Raw genomic sequence first — 14834 nt, 5'->3', positions numbered from 1 at the left:
GTCACGAGTTTCCTCCGGCTTCAGCGTATACCTAGGTAACTATAACATCTCAAGAACATCTCCATTTAGGATCACTTCCTATGATAAATTCTACTCAAGATATTCACTGGTGGTTCCACACAGGTCCTCTGCCAAATTCACATACCCATAAACTTTACCTCATCAAGCCATAGTTTTCTTGAAAAAGAAAACTATCAAATAACTTTAAAAATAAGACGCAAACCTTCATAAAAATATAGTCATCAAATTTATTATTCTCATTAGGTTGCCATTTTATGAAGAATTCCTAAGATTAATGTTTCTTGACATGGAAGAGTTAGCATTAATAGCTTATGTTACTATAAATACTGCTGCTTGGAAGCAATACAACTGTTTTAGAGTTTTAAGACTACAGACTTTTATTACTCAAATCTTATTCAGTGTACGTTAAAATCAGAAGGTTCTGAACAGCTGGTTAGGAAGGTAGCCAAGATGCAGGAAAGATGTCTGCGCCTCCTTTTCAAGGGCAGCCAACTCTTGAACTGTAGGTGCCAAAATATCCACATGGCCTTTATAGTTTCCACCTGCATCACACACACAAATTATAAAGTAATGTAAATGACATGCTTGAAATAACTTGTCAGCAATACTCTGGCTCAATTACATCCATTTATACATTGCTTCTAGCAATAAAAATGTACTACCGGGCAAGTCATCTCCACAAGTGAGTTTTAAAGACGTTAAATCCATATAAATGAATGATCAGACCTCGCTAATAGTGTCCCCAGGCCCCTAGCAACCCCTCCTCCACTCCTTGTTTTTTTTTTTTTTTTTCGGTTTTCAAACCACTAGGCTCACTACCCTGAATCTTAAAAAAAAAATTTTCAGGAATGAGCTAAGGGCATTCCAGGCAAAGGAAATAGTATGCTGGGTTACCACTTGAAATTAAATCAAAGGTTTTCAATTCTTTTTTCAAAACTGCCATTATATTCACTTCCTAATAATTCCATAAATGTTCAACTACTCTTTGTAACATTAATACCTCAAGAGAAACAGCTAAGCCGCTGTTCTTCATTCGCATACAAATCACACAACCAAAAAAATGCTACAAGACAGGTATGGATACCGTGCTATGAGAGTTAATGAGGAAATGATTAATAAACTAAAAATAGACACGTACCATGATGGTATGAAATTACTCTCTTCTACACATTGAAGCCCAAGAAGGACACATTCACATTTAAAATAGAAATTAAAGTAATTCAAAACTCACCACCAGCGGCCCTTTTCTGACCATAGGTGACTTTGCCATCAAATTCATCCACTGGTACCTTTATATCTGGTTCAACCTGAGAAATGGTGCAATTCAGATGCTCTTCTATCTCAGACAGCAACTAAGAGAGGAAAGGAAATATAAAAAGCATTTTCAAATAAAAATTTCATTTTGACAGAGTTGCATTTTAACAGTGTCCAATAAAACCAGGAGGACTATAATACTTAGGATAAATGGAAGTTAGATTTCTGAAGAGATAAACTCACAAGTTACAATTTACAAAACTATAACGAACTTTATAATCAATTACTACTGTTCCTCACAGCTAACAAATAGATAAAAGCTGAGGTATTACTTTTATAATTAAATGTGGTCTATTTTTGCCAATTTTAGTACGTTTTTTAGGAGTCTTACCTGCATCTCATTGTACCATATGGTACAGCCACCATCTTCCTTGAGTCTTGTGTTATAACATCCTTTTCCACGGCTGCTACATACATGGTACCAAACCTACATGAAAGATGGAAAAAATATTAACATGTATGGAGACTGAAACATGCTAGATATTTGTATTCTCAATTAGTTTTTTAAATACTTTCTGTCCCCAAGGAACAAGGAAAACAGACTGCAGTATGGTATGTCATCCAATTACTACCACCATTCAGGAGCTCATTAACTAGGTCTTCTGAAAAAGTTCTTTTTGAGAATAATCCTGAAGTCTTCCTAAAATGCATGTCAATTACAGAAACGAATTCTCAGATAAAGACAAGGATGAAAAAGTAAATACTGGAGAATGGTATAAATAAGGTCCAAATGCTTTCTATAATAAAGCAAATAGCAAAAAGCAAAATGAACAACTAGTTTGGACAATGAGTTTATGGGAATTCCTTATTCTTGAAACTATTCCATAAAATTATATCAAATTATATTACAAAATAATAAGTTACCACCCTCTCCCACAAAAGTTTTCTCTGACATGATGTCAGGGAGGGCTTAAATAGTTTTTGGTGAAATCAAGTACATTAAAGCTATTAGTGAAAATTACATTTTGCATTTTTCCTTTCTAAATTTCATCCTACTGCAGGTCCATTCAAGAATATGGAGAAAAAGATGCCATTAAAAAGTTCATTTATATTCCATATGCAACTGAATTCAATGTAAATGGAAAAACCAAACTGCTTTTACTTCCAACATCTAAAATGACAACACAAACAATGAATATAATACAGCACTGAAAAGATTACCTTTTCTTTCTCTGTTGCCACCAGGGAAATGGCCAGACCCATCCTGAAAGATTTTAGAAGTCTTTATTAGACTTTATTCCGGAAGCATAGAAGCATAAAAAAAAAAAAAAAATTACAGCAGTACCTTTCAGCTCTTCCTACTCTGCCAATTCGATGTACATAGTTTTGCTTTTCATCAGGCAAGGTGACGTTTATAACTGCAAATCAAAATAATTATTACCAATTGCCATTAATTTCTAAAATTTTCAACCTTATTAGATGTTTGATGTTCTAAATATTTCAAAAACATCAGAGGGTTAACTTTGAATTCCACAAAATTTAAATTGCAGTTATCAAACTTTCTTTTTACCATAAGGAACACCATGGATATCAATTCCTCTGGCGGCTACATCTGTGCAAATCAAGAATCTTACATCTCCTTTCTAAAGAGAAGAGAGGAGAGAAAGGAATTTATTAGGACATAGACTAAAAAATAAATAGAAATACTACCATTCCAGTAAATGAGACCTCTAATAACTAATGTGTTACTATCAGATTAGAGGTACAGATATTCATAATGCACTGCACCATATCTTAAATTTTTAAGTTATGATCTACTAAAACAAGACATTTAAGGTGAATAAATCAATAACTGGATTCATTTTTTATTTTCTTTTTTCTCACACCAAAGACATTAAACTGCTATAATTTGGCTTTATCTTTAGAAATCCTGACTGATAATTCAAAAGAAAGTTTATAAAATTAAAAAAAAAGGAAAGATAAAATAGAACAAAAATGTTATAATATAAGCATTATCTTTACCCTTATATTAAAATAAATTCAGAATACTAGGTATTTTACCTTTAGGTTACACTTTTTGTGACAACAGACAAAATCCTAAGACAAGGGAACAGAGAGTGGGCCCCAGTGCTCTCACCAAGGAAATACAAATTAGTCTCTGGATGCCATTTGTGCCCCAAGGCACAGCAAAGTTAGAGACGGGGTGGGGAAGGGATGCTGAGCTGGGGTCCAGCATAAGACCCTGGGTAGAGATGGTCCGACACACACACTGAAATGCGACCATAAAACATGCTTCAATACCCACATTCTGCTCAGTGTGGAAGCATAACCCAAAGTTCCTAAGCTCAGTTCTTCCCACCTTTTATTCATATGATGGGTCTGAGAGAAAATACTATTTGTACTCTGTCTGCACTGGGGTAAACACACTAGTAAGTAATGAGAATGGAGTGGGTGGAGGCTACTGACCTTGTGTTCTAAATGGCTCAAGCCCTCCCCACCTCCACCAAGAGCTAACCAACCTGTTCCCGGGCTGCCAGGATGTAACGAGACAGTGTGCCCCAAACAATTACAAGTATTTTTAATTCCACAAAACCATATTCTTGATACCTATCTTAAATTAATCTACAAATTAACTTCTCTAGGGGTATTACTACAAACTGTTAAAAAAAATAAGACTCACAGACACAGTTTAACTATCCCGTGATGCTTCTCCTAAAAATATCTACCTGAAAGAATTTAACTAAAACTTAAGTTGAAAATTCTTATCACAGCAGTGTTGTGCAGAGAATATATTAATTTACTATTGACTGCTAAAGATGACTAAGCCCTGCTGTCATGGCAAGGATATTCCAACAGGGTAAAAATCTTTTGAAATTTCTAGGACAAGAATGGCTTTAATAATATTAACTGGAACTGATTAAAATTGGCTACAAATCTCCTCTTAATTATTAAGGAAATACAATCAACTAAATAGCACTACCTTAAATCTTTCCAAGTTTTGCTTCCTTTCATGAGGCTTTCTGTCCCCATGAAGACAAACACATGAGAACTGGTGTCCTTTTTTATCAGGTCCTGGTGAAAAGCACATTAAACAGTTAACCTTGGAAAATATTACACCAAAGAATATGTCAAAAAACCAACAACACTCAGACTACAATGGTGCCATATAATTCTACAGAAATCTATACCCCAATCTGCCATAAACCATGGTTAACACAATTTCTGTCATAGGTGAAATGCCATTAAAATAAACTCCATGAGCATTAGAACTGATTTGCTTTGAAGGACATTTTTAAGTCACTTTTCCTGATCTGCAGAAGTAGACAGAACAGTATGCCAATTAAGATGTGTTACTAAAAGGAAAACATACATGTATAGCAGGAACCTCTCCTATCCCATATAAAGCAAAGAACCAAAAAATGTAGACAAGAGAGATCTATCTTGGAAGAACAAAAGAGGCATTATGAAGTTCATGCCCTTACTAAAGGCCACATCCACAAGCCTACCATCCTCTGGAGGTACCCTGGCCAAAGCAGATTAGAAGCAAACTGGTAGGATGGAAAGGCAGATGCAGTGGTAGCCAATCCTAAAAATAAAGCTCAAGTAGATATAGTAACAAAAAGCAGTCCAGTCCAGACCAAAGTAAGGGTAAACAGCCTTCTAGAGCACAACAGAACCTGTAGGCTCCAGTATGAGCACAGAGTAACAATTATGCCGTAACTACTCTCCACAGTAAAGTTTAGGTTCAATAAAATTACTTCAGAATTCAAGGAAAAATATATTATGAAAGCTACCCACCCAAAATGACTAACACAAGAACTAATTATGCAGAGAAGAAATAATAACTAATCAGAACTTCCAGAGGCCTACAGCTTAGGTCTTATTGCATTCTGAATTCAGGTGGTTTAGGAAAATATCACAAATACACTCCTACTCCCCAGTTGAACTGTGTAGAGAGAAGGGAGGGATCCTTAATTCCCTCTCTTAAACCTCTGAAGTTCTGGTATATATTGTGTTATTTTGGTTTTGGAAACTTGGTTTTTAGACAAAGGTACCCAGAATACTTAGGGAAGGAAGGTAAAAAGAACTAAAGAATATTACTGCTTGAGCAATGGCATTTCTAACCAAATAATCAAATAATCCTCCATTCAAAACCAATACGGACAGGAAGTATTACAAAACAGCTGCTGTAACTAAAAACAACCAAGCAAGTCTGTTTGCTATGACTTGGGGGCGGGGCGGGGGGAAGGTACTAAACAGTTCACTGTAATGAACAATATAACCTGTTCTTCATATGACCATTTGTTCCAACTTTTTAAAATGTTTTGAGTTTTCTGGCTCCCTGATGTATTATCAATTACAAAAAGAGATGTGTTAGAGTTCTCCCCATTATGAAAGCAGGATTTATCTGTTACCTTGTACATCTGTCAATTTTTGCTTTATATATTTTTACATTGTACTTTCAAACACAGCAACAATGAAAGAATTCTAAAAGTAGATAGCTATATTTTCACCTCCTAGATTATACCATTAACATTTACTGTATTTCCTTTACTGTCTATCTAGCCCTTTTTCCTATGAATTTATTTTTATATTTTTGATACATTTCAATGTAAATTGCAAGTATCTGTACACAGTTCAGCATGCACCTCCTTAACTAGAGATGCAGTTATTTATTTAGGTTTTATGATTTTCCTTCCAGGTGAAAGTTACATACAAGGAAATGTACAAATCTTAAGTGTGTATCTACTGAGTTTTGACAAATGCATGCACCTATGCAGCCCAAAGCCCTGTCAAGATAGGGAATATGAATGCCACTCCACAAAGTACCCTCATGCCCTTTCCCAGTTAACCCCACTTCCATTCTGCTGGGGAAAAACCACTATTGTGGGTTTCTTCCCCTTACAGATTAATTCTGACTCTTCTAGAACTTCACGCAAATGGAATCATACAGAATATAGGCTTGTGTAAGAAATCTTTCATTCTGCAAGTTGTCTGAAATTCACCCCCAGCTGCTGAATCCGCTCCTTTGTATCACCAAGCAGTATTCCACTGAAAAGATTTCACATCTGATTTAAGCCATTCCCCTACTGAGAGCCACCTGGTATATCTTCAGTTTGGGGCTATAATAAATAAAGCTGCTATGACCATTCTTGCCCATAGCTTTTGTCAATAAATCTTGGATAAATTTTACTTATCTTGAGTAAATATTTAGGAATTGAATTACTAAGCCATAAGACAGCAATGTCAATTTTATTTAAAAATGTAAGACCTTTTACCGACGTGGCTGCGCAGCAACTAGTATGAGTGCTCCAGCTGTTCCACATCCTCACCAAAATCTGGCGTTGTATTTTTAATCCAGCCATTACAATGAGCGTACAATGGTATTACATTGTGACTTTGCATTTCCCTAACGACTGAGCATGTTGAGCATCTCTTCATGTTGGTTTATTTATTTCATGTTATAAGGAGCATAACATTAGAATCATCATATATTCATTGTAGGTTAACTATTTGATTACATAGTGACCTTTATTTCTAGTTAATATTTTTGTCTTAAATTCTACTGCATCTCTTGTTAATATAGCTAAACCAACTGTCTTTTGATTAGTAGTTTAGCTGATACATATATTTTTTCAGCTCTTTCAATCTGTCCATGTCCTCAGGTTTTAAGTATGTCTCTTGTAAATAGGATATAGCAGTCTAACCACCATCTATGCTTTTTAAACGAGGACTTCAGTCCACTGATACACAGTGTTTACTCATATGCTCAGATTTTTCCACCAGCCATCTTACTCCATAATTTCTAACCATTCTGCTTTTTCTTATTATTTTTCCTCTTGCTTTCTTAGCTTTTTTAAGATGGTTTTTTCCTCATTGGTTTAGAAGATATACATTCTATTATTTAATGATTATACTTGAAATTTTAATATTAAAGTTAATCAATAACATTACCCTTCTTCCAAATGACAGCAGGGCCTCAGAACACTCTACTGAACCTGGAAAGCCCTCACTGTTTTCCTGGGGCTTATCCTATGAAAAAGTACTAGATGAGCATAGATACTCACAATACACCACCACTACTTTAAATTCTGTGCAAGCACTCTAGGCCTCAACAACATGAGACTAATAATCTATTAAATGAGGAGATAAACACAATTTATTTTAAGTGAGGAAATATTACCTCCTCCTTGTTGCATAAAATATTGCTCCAAGTTATCACAGTCAATTTTGGTTCTACAGAAAATAATTGCTTGATCCATCTTGTGTTCCTTGATTGCCCGGACAGCATACTCCCCCTTCAGGATTTTAATAGCTTCAGACCACATCTCTTGAATACCATAACAACAAAAACGGAAAAAGAATTTCAATCTAAAATTGTTATAAACACACACAATTACAATCATAGACTTACTGCTTAACTCATCTAAAACACTCTGTTTTAATATAAGTATTACTGACAAAAGTAAGTAAGATTAAGATAGGATGAAATGGTGAGAAAATATCCATTCACTCATTTATTTCTATTTCTGTTAATGTACATTTGTGCCAGTTTAGGGGGCACCAAAACACCTATAACCATACTTCTTATGAGGGAAAACTGACATACAAACACACGAGTAAACAGAACTTCATACCTACAACAAAACTGTTTCTACCTCTCACGGACAACTAATCATATTCTGCCTTGCATTAACTTCCCTAACTGCTCAATAAATGTTTAGTCAATTATTTTAACCCCTTTTAAAAATAATTAATGTACTTTTTTTTTTAAAGATTTTATTTATTTATTTGACAGAGAGAGACACAGCGAGAGAGGGAACACAAGCAGGGGGAGTGGGAGAGGGAGAGGCAGGCTTCCCACGGAGCAGGGAGCCCGATGCGGGGCTCGATCCCAGGACCCTGGGATCATGGGACCTGAGCTGAAGGCAGACGCTTCACGACTGAGCCACCCAGGCGCCCCAATTAATGTACTTTTTAAATCAATCTAACATCAGAAAGTTCATACTTCGCTCTACAGAATAAAAACTGTATGTCAAACTAAGTCATTTCTTAGCCATCACCCCCCATCTCTGTTTCAGTAGGAAGTTGCACTACGGTTACCAACTATCTAATGTGAAATTTTAATTCTGTAATCCACCATATTTCTGAAGTCTCTCTAGTCATACCTAATTGTTGTATAAACTTAAGCAAAACACTTACAAGAAAAAATACACGAAGTAACAATTTTTATTTTATAAAATGCATTCTCCAACAGTGGGAGGATACACTATTTTGAACCACCAGCGTCTCTGCCCTTCTCTAACAATAAGGCTAGTGAGCAAGCACTTTATAAATTTGGAACTGCACATAAAACTGAATTCAAAGGGACACTATTTAATCAAGATTTCAGAAAATTCACCTTTCGGATACTTGTCATAAGTCTACCCATGAGTCCAACCGTGAAGCAAGGGCAGTCTCACGCTTCCCAATGATCCAGCTGAGACATCTGACATCAAACACGCAGCCTAATGGGTCTGTGATCTACTCTAGGTTCTATAAGCACTATCCTTGCAAAACAATGTACCTTCATAGATCTTTAAAATATTATGCACCTGAAACAAACGGTCTCCTCTCTGCACAAAAGTATCTTCATTGAATTAAATGTTCAGCTTTTTAAAAAAACTGATAAATATTTAATGGTTTAATGATATTCAGTTTACGAAGATGAAAAAATCCTGGAGATGGATAGTGGCAATGGATGCAAAGTAGGAATGTACTTCATGCCACTGAACTTGATCCACTTGAAAATGGTTACAATGGGAAATTTTGTGTTAGGTATACTTTACCACACACAAAAAGAATAGATAACATATTTCAAGATAATTTCTGTATCTTTCACAAAGTTGTAAGCTAAAGACATTTTCCTTTGTTACTTAATTCCCTCAACAAAGAATCTACGTGACATTTCTCCTGGAATTCAGGACCAAAATAAAATCTGCTGCCAGAGAAATTTGCTGATAGCCCACGATAAATAAGAATTCCCAAATCCAAAATATGACTTGGATGCCAGCAGACTAACATGTGAAATTCAGTGATTAATACTGCTCTAAGTTCACTGGTAACAGCAATTTCCCCCATTTTCCTTATTATTTTTATTGCTTTTATTTTGATTTCCTGTTCTAATTTGGTAGGTCACCTCAATCCTTCATGAAAATAGGGCATAAATTCAGTAAGACAAACCAATTCATTTTCAAAATCTTTCAACACCATTTATTCATTAATTCATTCACCCATTCATTCATTCATTCATTTATTTGTTCATGCATTCAACTTACCGGGACTATTAGCACCAGGTCTTGTGTTATCTTTTGCATGTACATCATCAGTCTATCAAAAGAAAATGATATAAAAGGGGTAGCAAGTGGCTAAGTAAGGATTCCAAACAGATATTTTTTTTAAAGGGAAAAATGTTTCTAACTTTGGACTGCATTTCAGACATACATCTTTAGAGTATATAGGCAAAACCATTCTTCAGATTTAGAAAACCCTTTCTTAACTGTGGATCTAAGGCTAACCATTTTTAAATGTAATAATAAAAACGCAAAGGTGGCTTTTAGAATGTTGTATATTTACTATAACACACCTTTATTTTATAAAGGTAAATCTAAGAATAGTGGGGGGGGGGAAGACCAGATGGGCACATGGAATTGATTTTTAGGAAAATAAGGAACCTCAAGAGGACACTAAAATATTATTAAAAATAGCAATCATTGTGTCTGAAATTAGATCTATGTATACACATAATCCTACTCATTTATAAAAATTACATCAAGGAAGATGATCGTTAAAAGTAACTCTTACAGAGAAAAAAATAAAAGCCCATCAGTTATTCTGCACTCTCAAGGCCTAAACTTTTCTGGTCAATGTGCTGGACTTCTCTTTTCTTAGGTACAATATCTGGCTATAAGTATCACTAAGAGCCCAAGGTTAAGCTAGTTTATGAAAGTCTTATTCTCCACAAATGTTAAAAGTGTAAAGTACTCACTCTAATGTGGTTTTTCCCAAGCCTTTCCCAGAGTCTGTCAGTTTTGGGATTCACTGGGACAACAACATGGTGTACAGTGTCCGGAACGGAGTCTTCTCCTTTTAAATCAACCCACGTGGGAAAATGCATTATCTTCTCAGACAGCTTCTTCACATCAAAAGAATGCAAAGTAGCAGAGCAAATAATCACCTAAGAGGAAAAAAAAATTTAGATCAACTTTTATTTTACAATAATAATTCTACCGTATGAATACTAATATGGGGTCCAAAGTCTGTTAACCCGGAATCTACAGATGAGTTTAATACCTGACCCTGCAGTAGCAACTAGTGGTATGACTTTGGGTTGGTTAATCTCTCTGATCTACAGTCCCCTCACTCACAGTGAGTCCCCTCGCTCACACCGAGTCCCCTCGCTCACACCAAGTCCCCCACTGCCACAGAAACCATGCCATCGATTCCACAAGGTCCTACACACTAAGATGAAGAGGTTTCTGAAGATCTAAAATCTTAACTTACTATTAATTCCCTTCTCTCCCCCTTAAAGCCTCTTCTACCTCTCAAATTCTTCCTAGGAAAGAAGGGTGAGAAAAATAAGAGTAATATTTTAAGAAATATGATGAAGAAAACAACTGTTATTCAACAGCTCAAGATATTGCCCCCTCAAACAGGAAGCAGTACTCACAGTCTGGAATATAAACTCTAAATGCTCTGTAGAAAAAAACAACTAAGAATTTTTTACTTATCATCTTTTGTGACACCTAATTTCCTCAAGTTCCCTTCTCCTTCATTTCTACAAGCAGCTTTTAAGACTGTTTCTTTGTGTGTACTATTTGCTCAGGTAATAAAGAAAATGTTTTATACAGCAATTAAATCAGAAGACACAAACAAAATGTAAAACAAAACAAAATAAGCATTAACACATAAAAATTGTCCACATGTATTTTAAGATGCATCCGTCATTTCATACCTGAAGTCTTTTCCCATCAGAGGTAATCTGAGGAATCTGATTGTGAATCCTATTTATGAAATCAGAGTAACCTTGAGAAAGAAGCCCATCCTGAATGAGAAGCAAAGAAAAGCATACATTTTTAAATCAATACCTGAATCCTTCTTTTGTAAATCAAATGTAGAAAGATAATGGAAATGAATTCATAAACAAACATATCCCCATATTCTCAATGATTATTTCCTATCAGATAAAGACAAATTATAAATTCAACTTTAAATTCCATGTGACTAAAATATGAAAAAGCTGACAATAAACAATCCAAAAACTATACTCCAGTATTCTAGAATGAATACGAGAGATAACCGCTCCTACCATATATCCTTAAGCACACGATTTTAATATGAACAAATGAAAACAAAAATCCTCAGTGCTAAAAAACCACCTCAATTCATATTGAAAATACTCTGGAAGTACATCTCAAGAGGCTCCAAGACATTAATGTCCTTAGAGTTCACATTGTGCAACTATGACATGAAAAAATAATTGTAATGTGTAAAATAATCTATGTACCAACAAAGATAACTATTTGGAGTAAAAAACAAATCAATATATCTAGTCACAAGAGGGGTTAAATAAATCATGAAGTATCCATATAACAGAGCACTAGACAACCTTTAAAAATTGTTCACAAATAAGGACATGAAATACTTATACTTTATTAAGGGAAAAAAAAGGGTTTCCTAGATTCACATAGCTTGATTTACCACATAAAATAGTATTTATATAAATACAAGGAGTGGATGAAAATATACCAAACTGGTAATAATGATTATTTCTAGGTATTGGGATTATGACCGAATTGTGGTTTTTTTCATCATTTTAACATATTTTTATCTCCAAAAACATAAGCAAACATTTTTTTTTTTTAAAGCATAACTATATTTCAACATACAGCTTCATCCAGGACCAGGAATCTAACTTGGGATAAGTTCAGTTTTCCAGTTGACACCAAATCATCTAGTCTTCCTGGAGTGCCAACGACTATATCTACCTGAAAAATATCAAAAGAAGCACCTAATGAAAACCAAAGCACTATTATGATCACCGTAAAACAGCAACCAACAGTGGTTTACTTACAGTGAAAACATGCATACTAAAGCAGTCTCCATCAGCTCAAAATTCTCAAGACAGGAGCTCTAGATAATGCCCTATTACCAAACCTGTATTTGGTTTGGAATTAATGTGAAGATTTTGGTAACTGATTTTGACATCCTTAACTGTTATGTACAGTCTAATATATAAAACTTGTATTTTCCGAGTGAATGAATTTATGGGAACTCTGAAATCAAACCAGGATTCAAATCCCAGGTCCACCATTACCCAGTTGTGTGACCTCAACTTAGTTCACCTCTTCTAGTTTCAACTTTTTCTTTTTTGAAATGGGCAACACCTTTGACATCGTAAGACGGTTGTGGCAACTGAGAGATGAGATACATAAATCACGTGATGCCTAGTACGCCAAGTGCTTGATAAATGTAGTTATAGTTGAGAACGATGACGATCTGACTACCTTGGAATACATTACTACATGTCAAGTGCTTACAATGAACAGGCACTGTGCTAATGTTTTACAAGTATTGTATCATCTCATGACCACTCAAGAAAACACTATTATTATTCCCTTTTTTAAGTAGGCTCCAAGCCCAGTGTGGAGCCCAACGCGGGGCTTGAGCTCATGACCCTGAGATCAACACCTGAGCTGAGATCAAGAGTCGGATGCTTCACTGACTCAGCCACCCAGGTGCCCCAATTAGTCCTATTTTTAAATGAGGAAACTGAAGTTTAGAATACTAAAATCACAAGAACTTAAATGATACAGCTTGTAAGTACCCAAACTGGGATTTAAAGCTCAGTCCAAACATGAGAAAAGGTCTAACTCAAGAACAAGTTTTATTTAACTTTTATTTTTTAAAGATTTTATTTATTTATTTGACAGAGAGAGACACAGCGAGAGGGGGAACACAAGCAGGGGGAGTGGGAGAGGGAGAAGCAGGCTTCCCGCCGAGCAGGGAGCCCGATGTGGGGCTAGGTCCCAGGACCCTGGGATCATGACCTGAGCTGAAGGCAGACGCTTAACGACTGAGTTACCCAGGCACCCCTTTATTTAACTTTTTATTATAAAAATTCTCAAACATACTCAAAGGGAAAAGAATAATGAACCCCCACACCAGTATAAACAATGAACATTTTCCATTCACACACACACATCTTTTAATCAAGCTCATAGTGATCAGGAATATGGGTTTTGAAGTAAGCTCTACCTAGGAGTTGTAACATCTTGGGGAAGTGACTTAATATTTAGTATAAGTCCTCTTCCTAATCTGTAAAAATGGGGGAGAGTACTATCTGAGGGCTACTGTGAGAACTGACTAAGAAAATATATGTTAAGCATTTAGCTGTGCTTGGTCCATTTCCAGAAAGTAGCCAACAAAGTAAGTTTTTTTTATTTATTTATTTTTATTTTTTTTTTTGACAGAGAGACACAGCGAGAGAGGGAACACAAGCAGGGGGAGTGGGAGAGGGAGAAGCAGGCTTCCTGCTGAGCAGGGAGCCCGATGCGGGGCCGGGTCCCAGGACCCCGGGATCATGACCCAAGTCAGAGACAGACGCTTAACAACTGAGCCACCCAGGCACCCCAAAGGTAAGTTATTTTTAAAGTGTACATAAGGATGAGTGTGTGTGAGCACAAATAAGATATTATATAAAATCATTCAATAAGTTAGGCAATTCAAAACAAAACTTCTACTCTATTAAACGGCCTGAAAACTGACTTCTATTCTTAATTGTTTTCTCCACTGTAACCTAAAAACATAACTTTCTCCTAACAAATTTATCACTGTAGTATCATTACTTCAATATCTCACCCCTTGAAAAAGCAGAATACTGTACTAAACAGACTAAATAAACCAATATGAGGCATTTATATTCCCATGAAAAATTAAAAACTTTTCGGAAGCGACTATTTCATTTGTACTGATGACTATAAGGAAGTCTCAATTCATTGTAGAGAATAGTGCCTAAAAATATGAAGATAAGGTCTGTTTAACGTATTAAGAACCAACTACGTGCCAAGCACTGTGACACAGGTGCCGTACATAGCAATGCAAAATATCACTCTGGTTCTGTGTGTAACATCTCTTTACTACAGGATTCCAGCCCACATGTGAGTTTCCACTCTCAATTTCAGCAGCTAAAGTCAGTGTGAAAACTCACTTTATGTGAAATATAGACACTGGGTCTCTCAGGTTTAAAAAAGGATAAATTGGAACCCCCCCTACCCCCGTATAATAGCACCAACTATTCCTCTAGGCCTCAACTGCACATGTTGCATAACTGTGCAACTTCTTTTTTTTTTTTTTTTTTAAAGATTTTATTTATTTATTTGAGAGAGAGAATGAGATAGAGAAGAGAGAGCATGAGACGGAGGAGGGTCCAAGGGAGAAGCAGACACCCTGCTGAGCAGGGAGCCCGATGCGGGACTCGATCCCGGGACTCCAGGATCATGACCTGAGCTGAAGGCAGT

At 35.8% G+C, this 14834-nt stretch overlaps 1 protein-coding gene across 1 annotated transcript in view; it reads right to left on the bottom strand.

The window, feature by feature from the left end:
* Window positions 1–224: 224 nt before the first annotated feature.
* Window positions 225–14834, bottom strand: part of DDX1 (DEAD-box helicase 1) — a 41356-nt gene continuing 26746 nt past the window's right edge. Inside the window, exons 15-26 of the mRNA XM_027622043.2 lie at window positions 12204–12302; window positions 11270–11359; window positions 10304–10492; window positions 9594–9645; window positions 7460–7606; window positions 4256–4347; window positions 2846–2918; window positions 2621–2693; window positions 2497–2539; window positions 1667–1762; window positions 1253–1373; window positions 225–563 (exon numbers count right to left, since the gene is read on the bottom strand). Of these exons, the coding sequence (XP_027477844.1) occupies window positions 433–563; window positions 1253–1373; window positions 1667–1762; window positions 2497–2539; window positions 2621–2693; window positions 2846–2918; window positions 4256–4347; window positions 7460–7606; window positions 9594–9645; window positions 10304–10492; window positions 11270–11359; window positions 12204–12302 (1206 nt within the window). The 3' untranslated portion in view covers window positions 225–432. The remainder of the gene's footprint in view (window positions 564–1252; window positions 1374–1666; window positions 1763–2496; window positions 2540–2620; window positions 2694–2845; window positions 2919–4255; window positions 4348–7459; window positions 7607–9593; window positions 9646–10303; window positions 10493–11269; window positions 11360–12203; window positions 12303–14834) is intronic.

This window comes from Zalophus californianus, chromosome 8, assembly GCF_009762305.2.
Source record: "Zalophus californianus isolate mZalCal1 chromosome 8, mZalCal1.pri.v2, whole genome shotgun sequence".
NCBI classification, from domain to species: domain Eukaryota; kingdom Metazoa; phylum Chordata; class Mammalia; order Carnivora; family Otariidae; genus Zalophus; species Zalophus californianus.
The sequence above is the reverse complement of the archived record's forward strand: the minus strand, read 5'-3'. Positions and strand labels throughout refer to the sequence as shown.